The sequence below is a fragment of the Geotrypetes seraphini genome, chromosome 9, assembly GCF_902459505.1.
Source record: "Geotrypetes seraphini chromosome 9, aGeoSer1.1, whole genome shotgun sequence".
NCBI lineage: Eukaryota > Metazoa > Chordata > Amphibia > Gymnophiona > Dermophiidae > Geotrypetes > Geotrypetes seraphini.
Window position 1 is genome coordinate 187,394,825 of NC_047092.1, and position 16,230 is coordinate 187,411,054.

General features: G+C 45.2%; 1 protein-coding gene across 1 annotated transcript in view; it reads right to left on the reverse strand.

Annotated features, from left to right (window-relative positions):
- Window positions 1–16,230, reverse strand: part of PSMD1 (proteasome 26S subunit, non-ATPase 1) — a 182,112-nt gene that overhangs the window by 1,418 nt on the left and 164,464 nt on the right. Inside the window, exons 20-23 of the mRNA XM_033958253.1 lie at window positions 14,669–14,838; window positions 11,696–11,788; window positions 2,341–2,433; window positions 1,683–1,829 (exon numbers count right to left, since the gene is read on the reverse strand). Coding sequence (XP_033814144.1) covers window positions 1,683–1,829; window positions 2,341–2,433; window positions 11,696–11,788; window positions 14,669–14,838 — 503 coding nt within the window. The remainder of the gene's footprint in view (window positions 1–1,682; window positions 1,830–2,340; window positions 2,434–11,695; window positions 11,789–14,668; window positions 14,839–16,230) is intronic.

The following is a 16,230-nucleotide window of genomic DNA, read 5'->3' on the forward strand; positions in this document are numbered from 1 at the left end:
GAATTTCAAATAGGGGTCCCAAACACTCAGAAAGTGTTTCTTACGTTTATATGTAACCTTAGCATCCCTGGCCTCATAGGAACATAAGAATAGCCTTACTGGGTCAGACCAATGGTCCACCAAGCCCAGTATCCCGTTCTCGTGGCCAAAACCCAAGAAAAAGTCTCATTAGTACCAAGCCATGCCCTTCTGCTACCTTGGATCTGCCCTAGAAAGTGAGGGGCTTGTCTGGGAAATGAGAATCATACCACTAGACTAACGAGCCATCCCATCATTTCATGAAGCTTTATTCTCCAACACTAATAAGAGGGAGAGCTATCTATTGTCCATTCTTTCAAGATGGCTTTTTGCCCAATAAACTCAGCTTCCTGACCTAGAGTCTAGGTCCCCTCCCCTGGATTCCACCCGAATCTGGCAGTCTCAACAATAAAATCTCTAGGGAGTGAACCAATCCTTGTACCAATGTTCGCCTGATATATGTCCCAACCCATTTCCAGAAAGCTTGAACAGCTGGGTATAGCCAAAAGGCATGAAAAAAGTAGCCTCCTCCAAATTACACTTCAAGCATAAGCGCAATTGTAAAAAAAAAATATATATATCATCTTATGCATCTGGAAAGTGAAATATTCAAAAAATACATTCTCTCATTTGAGCATCATGGGCTTTAGACGGGATTCTTTTGATACTTGCCCAAATGTCTTAAGTGGACACTGAGACTCCCGGCTATTGCTCCCAGTGCTGTCGCAATGGGCAAAAATCTTTAAAAGGACCAAAGATATTTAAGGCTTTATGAGTTCCTGAAATGGAAATTTTATCCATGGAAATAGAGTCCAAGAATTTTTGCAGTTTGTCTCCCAGATGAAAACATATAGCAGAATAATGTTTAAATTGATAAAATGCATAACAATCGCCCCATCACTGCAAGAAAACTCTGTATAAGTAATCAAGACCCCCATTAGGATCAAGCAGATGTTCAAGAAAAATCCCTGCTTCTTCCCAATGAAGAAATGCCAAATTCATTCAGTTATTAAATCATCTTTCCTTTTTTTTTTTCACCCTTCACAAAAATCTATTTCTTTCTACTCAATTCTTCCTCTTCCTTATCTCGTTTGAATTATTACAATGCTCTTTATACTGCCCTGCCTCTTTCAGATTTAATACGCTTATAGATCATTCATAAATCCATTCGTTTTGATTGTATCTCACCACTGCTTTCTAAGAGACCTTGATTGCCTTTCTCTGCACAAATTAAATACAAAATTATTTATCATGATATTTAACTTTCTGCTCTGACCACATCTGCAACTTATTAATTCCTTACACACCTTCATACTTTTCCTTTTCTCTGTCCTCCGTATGGACACCGCACGTGATATGGCCTTTAATTACATGAGCCCTCAGTTCTGGAACTTACTCCCACTGGACTCAGACTTGAGATATCTTACTCCAGGTTTAAACACACTGTCAAACTGGATTATTCAAGCAAACCTTTGGATCTCACCTCTAGTGTTCTTTCCAATGCTCCCCCTCCCCCCGGCCTTCTAACTCTGTCTCAAGCTCTCTTTCTTCCCTCCTTCCCCTCCTAAGCTGTTTCATTTTGTAAACTGCATAGTGGCATACATAGTTTGCGACTTAATAACATTTCAGTCTGTCTCAAGGAGCTGCATGCTCAAAATGCTCACGGGTTTGAAGGGGCGGTAGCGGCAGCTCTCTGGCATGCTCAAGACTTTCAGCTGGGCAGGCATGACACGGGCTGGGTTCTCCAACAGCTGGAAGTTAGGCTCAGGCTCTTTCTTCTTTTCCTTTTCATCCTTTTTCTCTGTCTCATCCTAAGAAAAGTGTGTGAGGGGGGAGTGAAATAGAGAGGTAAAACAGGCCATTTTACTGAGGTAGAACATTTTATTGAGATAGAATCTTAAAAAAAGAAACAAAAACTCTTCAAAAATTACATAAAACCTATTTAACACGACCAGATCCATCCCAAGCTCCACCTACTATACTGTCTACTCCTTATCAAATCTAAAATGTTCGTATTACCTAATTTCACTACAATTCTTATGCAATCCACCTTGAACCACAAAGTAATGGCGGAATAGAAATCACTAATGTAATGTAATGCAATTTCCTGGAACAACATAGCGGCACATTTGTGGTTCTGGGTGGCCCATCTGTAGTCATGTGTGCTCTGCTCTTTCAGTGTCTAACATGTAGAAAATAGCTGCTATAAAGTTCATAACTCGTAACTGGGGGCAGAGATGCAAGGGATCACTGTAGGCACCTACGCTGCCTTTCTAGCATCTGAAATTCTCCCCCTTCCTTCCCGGAGCCATTTCTACTCACCACTTCCATTTTCTCCTCTTCTTTCTTCTCCTTCTCCTTCTCTTTCTCCTTCTTCTTAGCTTTGGCAGTAATGGACAGAACAGCTGTGGAAACCTAACAATAACAGACAGTACCATTAGCTCTTGCCTTGGAAAGCTTTCTAAGAACAAAACAATAGATCATACCAACTTTAGACTGAGAGGTGTAGAACCCAGTTCATTATGAACATTGACAATAAGCTCTATGGTGCATGGACTTTTTTCAGTGCCTGGGTGCACTTTACAAACAGCATCTTTCACAAATGTTTCAACCAAGTCCTGTAACTCTGAAGATGCTTTGCTGCTCTTTGGACAAAAAGAAATCCTAGAACATATCTCAGATTCTGCCTAATAACGCCAGGAGGAGTATGAACACTGTATCCACGGAAGGGGATATTACCTCTCCCTGCCTCCAAATAATAGCTCCCATTTCCTGCTTCAACAGCCATAAACAAAGCATCAGTCCTGCAATCTGCCCCTGATCTGATTGTCTGTTGTAATCAAATCCTGTTCCTATTGAATCTGCAGGAGCTGATTAGTGTGACATAACGAGGGCTCCTGGGCTGACCTTGGACACACTGAAAGTAGTGGGGAAGAAAGATCCATAAGGCCCACACTGGCACCAGCTCTCAGGGCAGTACAAGGAATCATGGAAAGCGCTCTCAGTATTGAGTATAGTACTTAGTGACAGTCTCCCACAGGAGACTCGCTCTGGAGTAGCAGAGCACCTGAGAAGCAATAGGAATATTACATGTGGTTCCCAGATACGCTTGGTAGCAGTGAAAATGATTAAATCATTTCTCCAACAAAAGCAGAAAGCTTTGCCACAAGTACACATGGCCTCAGAGTTGGAGCAGTGATGAAATCCAGGTTACATGGCATCTGAGCAAACAGTCAACTCTACTCCTCTCCCAGTCCTTGGCATGAATTAGTGTGGTGAAAGAGTATGCCTCAAAACCCTCTATCATTTATCCCAGGACAAGCAGGCAGCATATTCTCAACAGTGGGTGATGTCACCGACGGAGCCCCACAGTGGACAGCCTCGAAAGCAGATTTGCTTGAAGATCTTTGTAAGAGCTTCCGAGTGCTGCACTGCGCATGCGCGAGTGCCTTCCCACCCGAGTTAGGGCATGCGTCTCCTGTGAGGAACCTCAGTTCAACATTTTCCGCGGAGCCGAGAAGTCCTCTTCTTTAGCTCTGCAGCCTTCGTTGCCTTCTCTCACCACGGCTTTTGTTATTTTATTAGTCGCTGTGCTCGCGTTTCATTGTTCTTTCTTTCTTATACAATAAATTTTTTTTTTTTTTAAACTTTTATTTCTTCTTTTTTCTTCCAGCAGCAGCCTTAAGACCTAGGCCTGGCCGCTTACCTCATTCGGTATGTCGATTTTCATTTTTTCTATGTCCCGGCCTCTAATCGGGTTCAAAAAGTGTAGCCAGTGCAACAAGACCCTTTCAATCACCAATCCTCATAGTCATTGTATTGTTTGTCTGGGTCCTGAACATTGTCCTGACGCTTGTTCATGCTGTGCTACCCTCCAACCGCGGGTCCTTCGTCGGCGCCATGCCAAGCTCCTCCAACTTTTTGGTACGATGGACCAGCCGGCAGATAAGGTCTCGACCTCGGCTTCGGGGACAGCCTCAACCTCTAAGTCTTCAACCTCGACTCAAGCTTCTGCCTCCACCAAGGCCTCGTCCTCGACTCCTTCGGCCTCGAAGGCCTCGGTGGCAGCTCCTCTGAAGACCTCGATGGGTAAGTCTCTTGTCTCTCCTTTAGGTACTACTCCTAAGAAGCCTCCAGAGTCACAGGCATCCCAGGCCATATCTACCGGCCTACCTGCCTCGACTAGACCTCCAGCTAAGCATGTCACCAAGCATCGGGAATACTCAACCTCGAGGTCGCCCTCCTTGGAGCGCACTGCTGCACCTTCGAGACCTGATCCTTTTGTCTCGGTGCCCATGTTTGAGGACATGTTAAAAGCCATTCTGACCATGCAGATTTCCTCGGTCATGTCTCAACTCCTCCTGTCCTCGACCCTGCTTCCTGTGAGCCATCCTGAGCGGCAGTCTGAGACCCCGGTGGAAGCACCTAGAGGCAAGCCTCGGAAGTCTTGCCGGTTCTCATCCAGTGACTCTTCACCTACTCCTTGGACACAGTCTCCTCCACCTCGAACGAAGCATTGCTCGAGGAATTCTAGGCATCTTGCTTCCAAGCTTCCTTAGGAGACATCTCTACAACAGAAACCCTTGCCTTCTCTGGATACTGAGACTTCTATGCCTCATTTATCCAAAGCTACTGAGACTTCTTCTAAATCTAAACATAAGTCTCGCAAAGCTATTACACCGGCTGCTTCTCCTCGAAGTCCATCGAGGTCGAGGACTCCTCCATCGAGACCGCCTCCGAGGGTGCCTTCTCCTCCTGCCTCAACCCAATCTGTTCCTCGAACCCCGGGAACTTCACCATTGAGGGTTTTGAAGCGCAAACACTCACTAACTCCTCCTCACGCAGGTAGTGCAGCTTCCTCCATCACTGTGCACCTGGACTCTAAGCCTCTGTCTCAGTATTCCAGAGAGGCTTCTCCCTCCTACTCAGTAGTTCTGCGGACTCGCACTCCTTCTCCGGAAGGTGCCTTGACCTCGAAGTCTGCCTCTTTTGCCAGATTCATCTTCAACATGGGAAAAGCTCTTCATCTGGAGCTCCACTCTGATTCCAAGTATACACCTGAATACTTGGCCGACATGGAGTTGCCTCATCCACCCAAGGAGACCTTGAGGCTTCCTATGACTCCAGTATTGAAGCAAACTTTCTTAAGGAATAGGGAAACTCCTTATTCCATCACAGCCATTCCATCCAAGCTGGAATCCAGGTATCGCACAGTACTTTGCAAGGGCTTCGAGAAATCTCAATTATCCCATAAGTCTTTGGTGGTGGAATCTTCTTTAAAGAAAGGTCATCCATCTAAGCTTTACGCTGCAGTCCCTCCAGGCAGGGAAGGCCGTACCATGGACATGTTTGGCCGCAGATTATACCAGAATTCCATGATGGCTAACAGAATTCTCAATTATAAGTACATTTTCTCGGCTTATTTTAACCATTTCCTCAAATTACTGCCTAAATTCTACCCGGTTCTTGAGAACAAAGTCTTCCAGAATTCAAACAGATCATCAAAACTCTGTCTCAACTTCGCCTCTTCATGCTGAAAGCCACATAAGATGCTTTTGAGCTCTCTTCTAGAGTTTCGGCCTTTGCAGTAGCCATGCGCCGTCTCGCCTGGCTCCGAATTGTTGATATGGATCCCAATCTGCAGGACCGTCTAATGAACTTGCCTTGCCAGGGAAATGAACTCTTTGATGATTCTGTTGAAGCTGCTACAAAGCGCCTCTCTGAACATGAGCGCTCTTTTTACTTCCTTTTGTTCGTCCGAAGCCTAAGACTCCTCATGCTCGGCCATACAAGCAACCACCGCGTTGTTAACCCCAAAAAACAACACCAGCTTTCTCCAGGCCTCCACAACAACGACAGCAGAAGGCTCAGATTCCTGCTGCGACTAAACCAGCTCAGTTTTTTTAACATTCCCAGTCTGAGCATGCCAACCTCCCTGCATAAAATTCTCTTATGCCCATAGGAGGTCGTCTTCACCAATTTTATCACCAGTGGGAGATGATCACCTCAGATCTCTGGGTTCTCACTATCCTTCGGGAGGGATACTCACTTCACTTTCTTCAGGTACATCCAGATCACCCTCCAAGAGAGTGTCCTTCCAATTTGTCGCAACTTCCCCTTCTTCTTCAGCAAGCTCAGGCTCTTCTTCGCCTTCGAGCTGTCGAGGAGGTTCCTCTAAACCAACGGGACATGGGCTTTTATTCTCGTTATTTTCTAGTCCCAAAGAAGACGGGGGATTTGCAACCCATTCTGGACCTAAGAGCCCTCAACAAATTTCTAGTCAAAGAGAAGTTTCGGATGCTATCTTTACCAACCTTATATTCCCAGATGAATCAGGGAGATTGGCTATGCTCTCTGGATCTCAAAGAGGCTTACACTCATATCCTGATTCATCCAGCCTCTCGTAAATATCTTCGATTCAGGGTGGGGAATTTTCATCTACAATACAGAGTTCTTCCTTTCGGACTCGCCCAGAGTCTTCACGAAATGTCTGGTGGTGGTGGCTTCAGCCCTCCGTGCCCAGGGTCAAGTTTTTCCATACATGGACGACTGGCTTATCAAAGCCCCCTCTCAACAAGGGGTTATTGCAGCGACCCAACAGACTATTATGTTCCTCCAAAGTCTGGGGTTCGAAGTCAATTTTCCAAAATCCCAGCTGACCCCATCTCAGTCTCTTCAATTCATTGGGACCACTCTAGACACTGTCCAGCTCAGAGTGTTTCTACCTCCACCACATCGGGATACCCTCATTCGCCTTTGCCATCAAATGTCTCATCTCACATCAAGTTCAGCAAGACAAATGATGGTTCTGCTCGGTCACAAGGCTTCTACAGTTCACGTGACTCCTTTTGCCAGACTTCACCTTCGCATACCTCAGTGGACCCTGGCATCTCAGTGGCAACAACCTACCGACCCGCTTTCTCAACAAATTACAGTAACTCCTTTGTTGAAGCAGTCTCTCCACTGGTGGATGCTCTCTTCCAATCTTTCCAGAGGTTTGCTGTTCCACAATCTTCCTCATCAGAAAATTCTTATAACAGACTCGTCAACCTATGCACCCAAGGTCATTGGACTCCTGCGGACCATCTTTGACACATCAATCTGTTGGAACTCAGAGCGATTTTCAATGCTCTCAAAGCTTTTCAACACCTTCTTCACGACAACCGGACGGACGGACAACCAAGTCGCCGTGTACTATGTCAACAAACAGGGAGGTACAGGATCTCATTCCCTTTGTCAAGAAGCTCTGAAGCTGTGGGATTGGGCAATCCATCAGAACATCTTTCTCAGAGCTGCATAAATTCAAGGTCAGCACAACTGTCTGGCAGACAAATTGAGTCGTCTTCTGCAACCTCACAAATGGACACTCAATTCCTCGCCTCTATGTCAGGTGTTTGCTCAATGGGAGACCCCTCAGATAGACCTCTTTGCGTCCCCCCTCAACAACAAGCTGCCTCAGTTCTGCTCTCGAATATACTCTCCGCAGCGTCTTGAGGCAGATGCTTTTCTCCTAGATTGGACAGGTCACTTTCTCTATGTCTTCCCTCCATTCCCTCTGATTCTCAAGACTCTTGTCAAACTCAAGACAGAACATGCCACCATGATTCTGATAGCTCCTCGGAGGCCCAGACAACATTATACTCCCTTCTACTTCAACTCAGCACCAGGGAGCCTCTACTTCTACCAGTTTTTCCCTCTTTGCTTACTCAGAGTCAAGGATCCTTGCGACATCCCAACTTGCAGTCTAAGTTTCAAGTTTTATTGGGATTTGTTATCTACGCAATATCATATATTTCAATGCGTATAACAATTGTTTTTAAAATAACAATTAACAAATTGGGGCGGACAAAACAAGATAATATAGACAAATTTTGGCATTCTCTACACCTTTCAACCTAACAGACTCTATACAGTTCTCTCAGTCTGTACAAGATATTTTGGTAGCTTCCAGAAAGCCATCCACTCGGCAGTGGTACAGCCAGAAATGGACTAGATTTTCTGCTTGGTGTTCCACTCGTCATATGGAGCCAGTGTCTACCTCCTTGGCTTCTGTTTTGGATTATTTACTTCACTTATCACAATCTGGACTTCAGTCTACATCTAAGAACATAAGAACATAAGAAGTTACCTCCACTGGGTCAGACAAGAGGTCCATCTCGCCCAGCGGTCCGCTCCCGCGGCGGCCCATCAGGTCTGTGACCTGTGAAGTGGTTTCTGAATATTTCCATAACCTACCTCTAGTTCTATTTTTAACCTACCACTAGTTCTATCTGTACCCCTCAATCCCCTTATCCTCTAGGAACCTATCCAAACCTTCCTTGAACCCCTGTAATGTACTCTGGCCTATCACATCCTCTGGAAGCGCGTTCCATGTGTCCACCACCCTCTGGGTAAAAAAGAACTTCCTAGCATTTGTTCTAAACCTGTCCCCTTTCAGTTTCTCCGAGTGACCCCTAGTACTTGGTGGTTCCCCACAGTCTGAAGAATCTATCCCTGTCTACCCTCTCTATGCCCTTTAGGATTTTGAAGGTTTCTATCATGTCTCCTCTAAGTCTCCGCTTCTCCAGGGAGAACAACCCCAGCATTTTCAACCTGTCAGCGTATGAATAATGAATCTATCCGAGTCCATCTCAGTGCGATTGCTGCTTTTCATCAGCCTCTTGATGGGAAACCTCTGTCTGCACATCCTGTGATTTTCCGCTTTATGAAAGGATTTTTTAATGTTCATCCACCACTTAAACCACCGCCAGTGGATCTCAATGTTGTCTTGGCTCAATTGATGAAGCCTCCATTTGAACCAATTGATAAGGCTCATCTCAAGTACCTTATTTGGAAAGTAGTTTTCCTGATTGCGCTCACGTCTGCTCAAAGGGTCAGTGAGTTACAAGCTTTGGTTGCGGTTCCACCTTTCACAGTTTTCCACCATGACAAAGTGGTCCTCCGTACTCATCCAAAATTCTTAACTAAAGTTGTTTCAGAATTTCACATCAATCAATCTATTGTTCTTCCAATATTTTTTCCAAAGCCTCATTCTCACCCTGGAGAAGTGGCTCTCCATACTTTGGACTGCAAGCGTGCTTTGGTATTCTACTTGCAACGCACTCAACCTCACAGAACAGCCCCACAACTTTTCATCTCCTTTGATCCAAATAAGTTGGGACACCCCGTCTCGAAGCGAACCATTTCCAACTGGATGTCTGCTTGCATCTCTTTCTGCTATGCTCAGGCTGGTCTCCCTCTACAGGGTCAAGTCACGAGCCACAGAGTTAGAGCTATGGCGGCGTCTGTAGCTTTCCTCAGATCAACTCCTATTGAGGAAATCTGAAAGGCTGCCACTTGGTCCTCGGCTCATACATTCACCTCTCATTACTGTCTGGATACTTTCTCCAGAAGGGATGGGTATTTTGGCCAATCTGTTTTGCAAAATCTTTTTTCTTAACTTGCCAACTCTCCCTCCATCCCATTATGCTTCGCTTGGAGGTCACCCACTGTTGAGAATATGCTGCCTGCTTGTCCTGGGATAAAGCACAGTTACTATTAACAGTTGTTATCCAGGGACAGCAGGCAGATATTCTTACAACCCACCCTCCTTCCCTGGTTGGCTTCTTAGCTAGGTATCTGAACTGAGGTTCCTCACAGGAGACGCACGCCCTAACTCGGGCGGGAAGGCACTCGCGCATGCACAGTGCAGCATTCGGAAGCTCTTACAAAGATCTTCAAGCAAGTCTGCTTTCGAGCTGTTCGCTGCGGAGCTCCGTCGGTGACGTCACCCACTGTTGAGAATATCTACCTGCTGTCCCTGGATAACAACTGTTACGGTAAGTAATTGTGCTATACTGTTTTTTTCCCCCTCCCTCCCTAGCAATCATGCTTTCCTGAGTCCAAGTCTAAATCTGAGCATAGGTCCTGTGTTACTAGTGCTATGCAAACAATGGAGCTACAAAGGTGTGTGTGTGTGTGTTAGACCCCACGACTTCTCCATTAAATTCCTGCCCCCTTCCCCTCAATTCTCCTATTCACTTTTCACCCAGCACAACCCCCATGCTCTCTTTCCATGCATCTGAAAGTGATATGTCAAGTAAATAAACTGAATTAAATTCTCTCTACTTCCTAGGTCCCCTGGCAGCCAGACAAGTAACAAATGCTAAGGGATTCATTGCCTGAAAAGCCATGGCACATCTAGGTCTTCAGAAGGAAATATCTGCCACCATTTGGCACTCCCTTCCTTGCCTTGTAAGGCCCTGTTCCCTATTGGCTCCAGTTCAGCCCAAGTGCATTCCTGGTCTCCCAAAGATCTTTCCAGCTCATAACACCCGAAGGCCAGCCCTGACAGCATCCCTTACTCCATGCTAGGGTCAAAGGCAATGGCATCAAGTTTCAAGTTTATTAAGTATTTGATTAATCGCTTACTCAAATATCTAAGCGATGAACAAATCATTCAATTTACAGATAATACAGGGGTTATAAAAGACAGAAGGACACTGAACAAAACATATTAAATTAACGACTAAGAATAAACAGAAAAGGAAAACAAAGGGAAAGGCAGGGTAATGAAATACAATAATAATGATAGAAAGAAGGACGATTATGGTAAAAAACAATAGGAGGGAAATAAAAGAAGTAGCCTTATGAAAATAAGCAAAAATAGGCTGGGACTCCTAAATATCATAAGCGTCTTTGAAAAGAAAGCTCTTAAGTTTACTTTTAAATTTATCTAAGTTCTTTTCTTCTCTGAGATAAATAGGGAGGGAGTTCCAAGTTTGAGGAGCTGTAACAGAGAAGATAAAGTGCCGCCGTGTATTAATAACTTTAAGTGAGGGTGTAACTAATAAATGTTGGTCAATAGATCTCAATAATCTGATTAGGGTATAAAGGATCAATAACTTGTAGATGAAAGCTGGGGTTTTATATAACAGGGATTTGAAAGTAAGTAGATTTAGTTTATATTGAATTCGATGCGCTACTGGAAGCCAGTGTGCTTTCTTAAGAAGAGGAGTGACGTGATCAAATTTCCTTGCTTTCATTATGAGTTTAATTGAGGTATTTTGAATGATCTGCAAACGTCTAATTTCTTTTTGAGCTATTCCCATAAGTAAAGCATTACAATAATCAATTTTCGAAATAACCAGGGAATGAATTAGTATATTAAGAGACTTTGGGCATAGAAATTTGGATAGTGAACAAATTTGGCGAAGTCTGTAAAAGGAAGATTTAACAATATTACTAATATGATTATGGCAAGTCAGTTTTTCATCAAAGACCATCCATAAGATTTTGATATTACTTATTAGTTGTAAGGCAGTACCTTTAATCGAAATTGGAAAAGAAACTTTAGAACTATCTTTCCAAGGGAAAAACATGATGTTTGATTTATTAACATTGAGGGCTAATCTGTTTGTGTCAAGCCATTGATGAATCTCCTCAAGTTTCCTGTTAATTTCTAATGTTTCTGCAGAGTTAGTTGGGTCAAGTGGATGCAAAAGCTGAATATCATCTGCATAAGCGATAAAGCCAATATCTTGGCAGAGGGTCATAAGTGGTGCAAGAAAAATATTAAACAAAAGTGGTGAAAGAATGGACCCCTGTGGAATACCATAAGTTACTGAAAAACTTTCTGAAGTTGAGTTATTGAAGGATACTGCTCCACACAATACTCGTTCATTACACCGATACCCACCTTTTCCTTTTCCTTCTCCTTGGGGACTTCGAGGGGTGCAGGGTATGCAAAGGTGGAGGGCTTGCAGTTGGACCGGTACTGCACTTTTGGCATCTGTAAAGGAAAACGTACAAAAGAGAGAATTGTGTATTCCAAAGCAGGACCCCTTCAGCACCTAAGAACATAAGAATCAAGCCCAGTAGCCCGTTCTCACAGTGGCCAAAACCCAAGGAGTAGCAACATTCTTGGCAGTTAAGAATTTCAGTAGGTCTGTTGTGTCCTTTCAGTATATACTGCTAAACATTCAAGAACCTTCCACTCAGCACAGATATAATGAAGGACACCAAGTGATGCCATCTGCAACTAGAAATAGTGAAGAGATCGCGTGAGGTCAGACTGAAGAGGTACATTTGGGAAGGGAAGTTTTATAATAGGACGCAAGAAAAACAGCGATTTTATAAACAGAGAGTGATGGAAGTTAAAAGCTATATGGCCATTTCATGCCATGTGCTATCTTCATTCTTCCAAGTTGCTTGAATTCAGTTAGTTTTCGTCTCTACCAGGTGGCTGTTGCATAAGCGCAACATAAGTGCCTATGTACCTCTACACATCCTGCTTTCTACTCTCATGCCTGTTGCCTCTGCACACCCAGCTTTCCCAGCTCCTGTTACTCCCTTCTCTGTGGGCTGTTTTCCCTTCTCCTGCTCTGCACACCCAGCTTTCCCAGCTCCTGTTACTTCCTTCTCCTGTTCTGCACACCCAGCTTTCCCAGCTCCTGTTACTCCCTTCTCCGTGGGCTGCTTTCCCTTCTCCTGCTCTGCACACCCAGCTTTCCCAGCTCCTGTTACTCCCTTCTCCTGCTCTGCACACCCAGCTCCCAGCTCCTGTTACTCCCTTCTCCGTGGGCTGCTTTCCCTTCTCCTGCTCTGCACACCCAGCTTTCCCAGCTCCTACATGTTATTCCCTTCTGTGTAGGCTGCTTTCTTTTCTCCTGTTCTGCACACCCAGCTTTCCCAGTAGCTCCTACCTGTTATTCCCTTCTCCGTGGGCTGCTTTCCCTTCTCCTGCTCTGCACCCAGCTTTCCCAGATCCTGTTACTCCCTTCTCCGTGGGCTGCTTTCCCTTCTCCTGCTCTGCACACCCAGCTTTCCCAGCTCCTACATGTTATTCCCTTCTGTGTAGGCTGCTTTCTTTTCTCCTGTTCTGCACACCCAGCTTTCCCAGTAGCTCCTACCTGTTATTCCCTTCTCCGTGGGCTGCTTTCCCTTCTCCTGCTCTGCACCCAGCTTTCCCAGATCCTGTTACTCCCTTCTCCGTGGGCTGCTTTCCCTTCTCCTGTTCTGCACATCCAGCGCTCCCAGCTCCTGTTACTCCCTTCTCCGTGGGCTGCTTTCCCTTCTCCTGTTCTGCACATCCAGCGCTCCCAGTAGCTCCTACCTGTTACTCCCTTCTCCGTGGGCTGCTTTCCCTTCTCCTGTTCTGCACATCCAGCGCTCCCAGCTCCTGTTACTCCCTTCTCCGTGGGCTGCTTTCCCTTCTCCTGTTCTGCACAACCAGCTTTCCCAGCTCCTGTTACTCCCTTCTCCGTGGGCTGCTTTCCCTTCTCCTGCTCTGCACATCCAGCTTTCCTAGTAGCTCCTACCTGTTACTCCCTTCTCCGTGGGCTGCTTTCCCTTCTCCTGCTCTGCACACCCAGCTTTCCCAGTAGCTCCTACCTGTTACTCCCTTCTCCATGGGCTGCTTTCCCTTCTCCTGTTCTGCACATCCAGCGCTCCCAGCTCCTGTTACTCCCTTCTCTGTGGGCTGCTTTCCCTTCTCCTGTTCTGCACATCCAGCTTTCCCAGCTCCTGTTACTCCCTTCTCCGTGGGCTGCTTTCCCTTCTCCTGCTCTGCACATCCAGCTTTCCTAGTAGCTCCTACCTGTTACTCCCTTCTCCGTGGGCTGCTTTCCCTTCTCCTGCTCTGCACACCCAGCTTTCCCAGTAGCTCCTACCTGTTACTCCCTTCTCCGTGGGCTGCTTTCCCTTCTCCTGCTCTGCACACCCAGCTTTCCCAGCTCCTGTTACTCCCTTCTCCGTGGGCTGCTTTCCCTTCTCCTGCTCTGCACACCCAGCTTTCCCAGCTCCTGTTACTCCCTTCTCCTGCTCTGCACACCCTGCTTTCCCAGCTCCTGTTACTCCCTTCTCCGTGGGCTGCTTTCCCTTCTCCTGCTCTGCACACCCAGCTTTCCCAGCTCCTGTTACTCCCTTCTCCTGCTCTGCACACCCAGCTTTCCCAGCTCCTGTTACTCCCTTCTCCTGCTCTGCACACCCATCTTTCCCAGCTCCTGTTACTCCCTTCTCCGTGGGCTGCTTTCCCTTCTCCTGCTCTGCACACCCAGCTTTCCCAGCTCCTACATGTTATTCCCTTCTCTGTAGGCTGCTTTCTTTTCTCCTGCTCTGCACACCCAGCTTTCCCAATAGCTCCTACCTGTTACTCTCTTCTCCGTGGGCTGCTTTCCCTTCTCCTGCTCTGCACCCAGCTTTCCCAGATCCTACATGTTATTCCCTTCTCTGTAGACTGCTTTCTTTTTTCCTGCTCTGCACATCCTGCTTTCCCTGCTTCTGCTCTTTGGAAATATTACATGGCCGTCTAGTTGAACACTGCTGCAGTTCAGATTGTCTCTTTAGCTAGAGAGAAGAATTTAAGGAGGAGCACATGGCAAAGGTCAGCATACTTGTTATACAGCAGGTTTTAGCTGCATGGAGACAATTCTGAAGTTTTAGGGAGAAAATAAGTGATTTACCAGCACGGAAGCCAATTTAAAACCCAGGACAGCCCTGTACATCATTATCCAATCCGATGGATCCTCATCCACTACACACGTGTTCTCTCTACTGCTTTAGTTAGAACTCTCAGACACTCAATTCAATACTCCTGAGCCCAAGGACAAGACAATGATTCCTCTCGCTGCCTCTAAGCCAAAGCCAACCCTCCCTGTTGCTTCCTCCTTACCTTCAGATCCTGATTGAGGCCAATCACACATGTCGGGGTGAAAGCCAGTGATAAGAAGTGTGAGAGGGGGAACCAGAACCAAAATTGGGTGAAGACCAGAACTCCTACCACAGAGGGCATGTGAGTGTGTCCTGTCCTCGACTGTAATGAGATTGTCACGTTGTGCCCACCTGTGAAGGGAAGGGAGAAAGATTACAGCTATACAGAGAAAGGTTAGGTTCATGAGAAGTTTTGGTTGGGTTTACATTGCAAGTATTGTAGAAGTGAAACACTTGGATGTGTTATTTATTCTACAGTGCTTTGATATATTTTTGACATGATTTAGTAAACTACGAGAAGCCGCTGAAAAGTTCTCAGCCCGACCAAGAAGAGAATGATGTGGAGCTATGAAGCTTAAATGCTATTCCACACTTTTCATTGCAATGATATGAAAAAAAAGTTAAAGTGTCAAGAAAAGTGTGAAATAATTTACAAGTTTCATGGCTCCACATCATACTTTTCAGCGGCCCCTCGTATGTGTTTAAATTTAATTAAAGCCAGACCACTGAATTTGTAGCCCAAAAAATTAACTAGATAAGTCAGCTGGTTAGCCATGGAAAAGCTATCATGTCTTGTTTAAAAAAATCTTCACACCCTTGTACATTTTTCGTATTCTGCTGCTCAAAAAATACAATTCAAAATGCATCAAAACAGAAATAAGTCAGCAGAGGGAAAAGAGGCCAATGGAACCGGTGACAGCAGAGTGGGTACGTCACTAAGAATGCTTTATGCACTCAAACCTTAAAAACAGAAAAGTCAAATTCAAAGGCACTGAATTTGATTCCCTTTATTTTTCCCCTTCCTCATCTTGAATAAGGAAACCACTAAAGTTAAATGTTGCTGGTGCTCTGAAAGGGTGTGCAACCTAGGTGCTTTTTTGAAAGAAACAAACTAGCCATTGCTAGAGACTTTCCAAGCAACTGCTAGATGTCGTCAGCAACAGGGTTTTGAGATGTTCCAGGCCACCTAGAGTCCTGCTCTTCTGGCAGGACAGGACACTTCTTGGCACCAGGTATGCTCCAATCCAGCACTTCACTTCCCAATACAGTATATTAGACACTTTCAATGTAAAAGAATAATGATAAAATATTCATCTTGATTGCAAATACTTTTAGAGAACAGAATGTAAAAAAAGTACAGGGAGTGTGAAGAGTTTTGCAAAAGTCTTTATAAAGTCCATAAAGTGCATAAAGTTAACTGGATATTGATGCTATTCAGTCAACTTTTGGGTGTGCCCCCAAAACACCTCCAGACAGGCCTCCATATAATCAATCACATGATTATAGCCAAATAACTTTATTCTTCTATACTGCCAGAACCAAACGATTTCTAGGCAGTTTACACAGAAGAAGGCTGGACAATCAGGCACGCTGGACAATCAGGCACGCTGCTGGCCTCAATCACCTGTAGTGGAAGACTATTCCAGCGATCAACCACTCTTTCAGTGAAAAAGAATTTCCTGGTGTCACCTCGTAGTTTCAGGGGCGGGAAACTACAAGGTGACACCAGGAAATTCTTTTTCA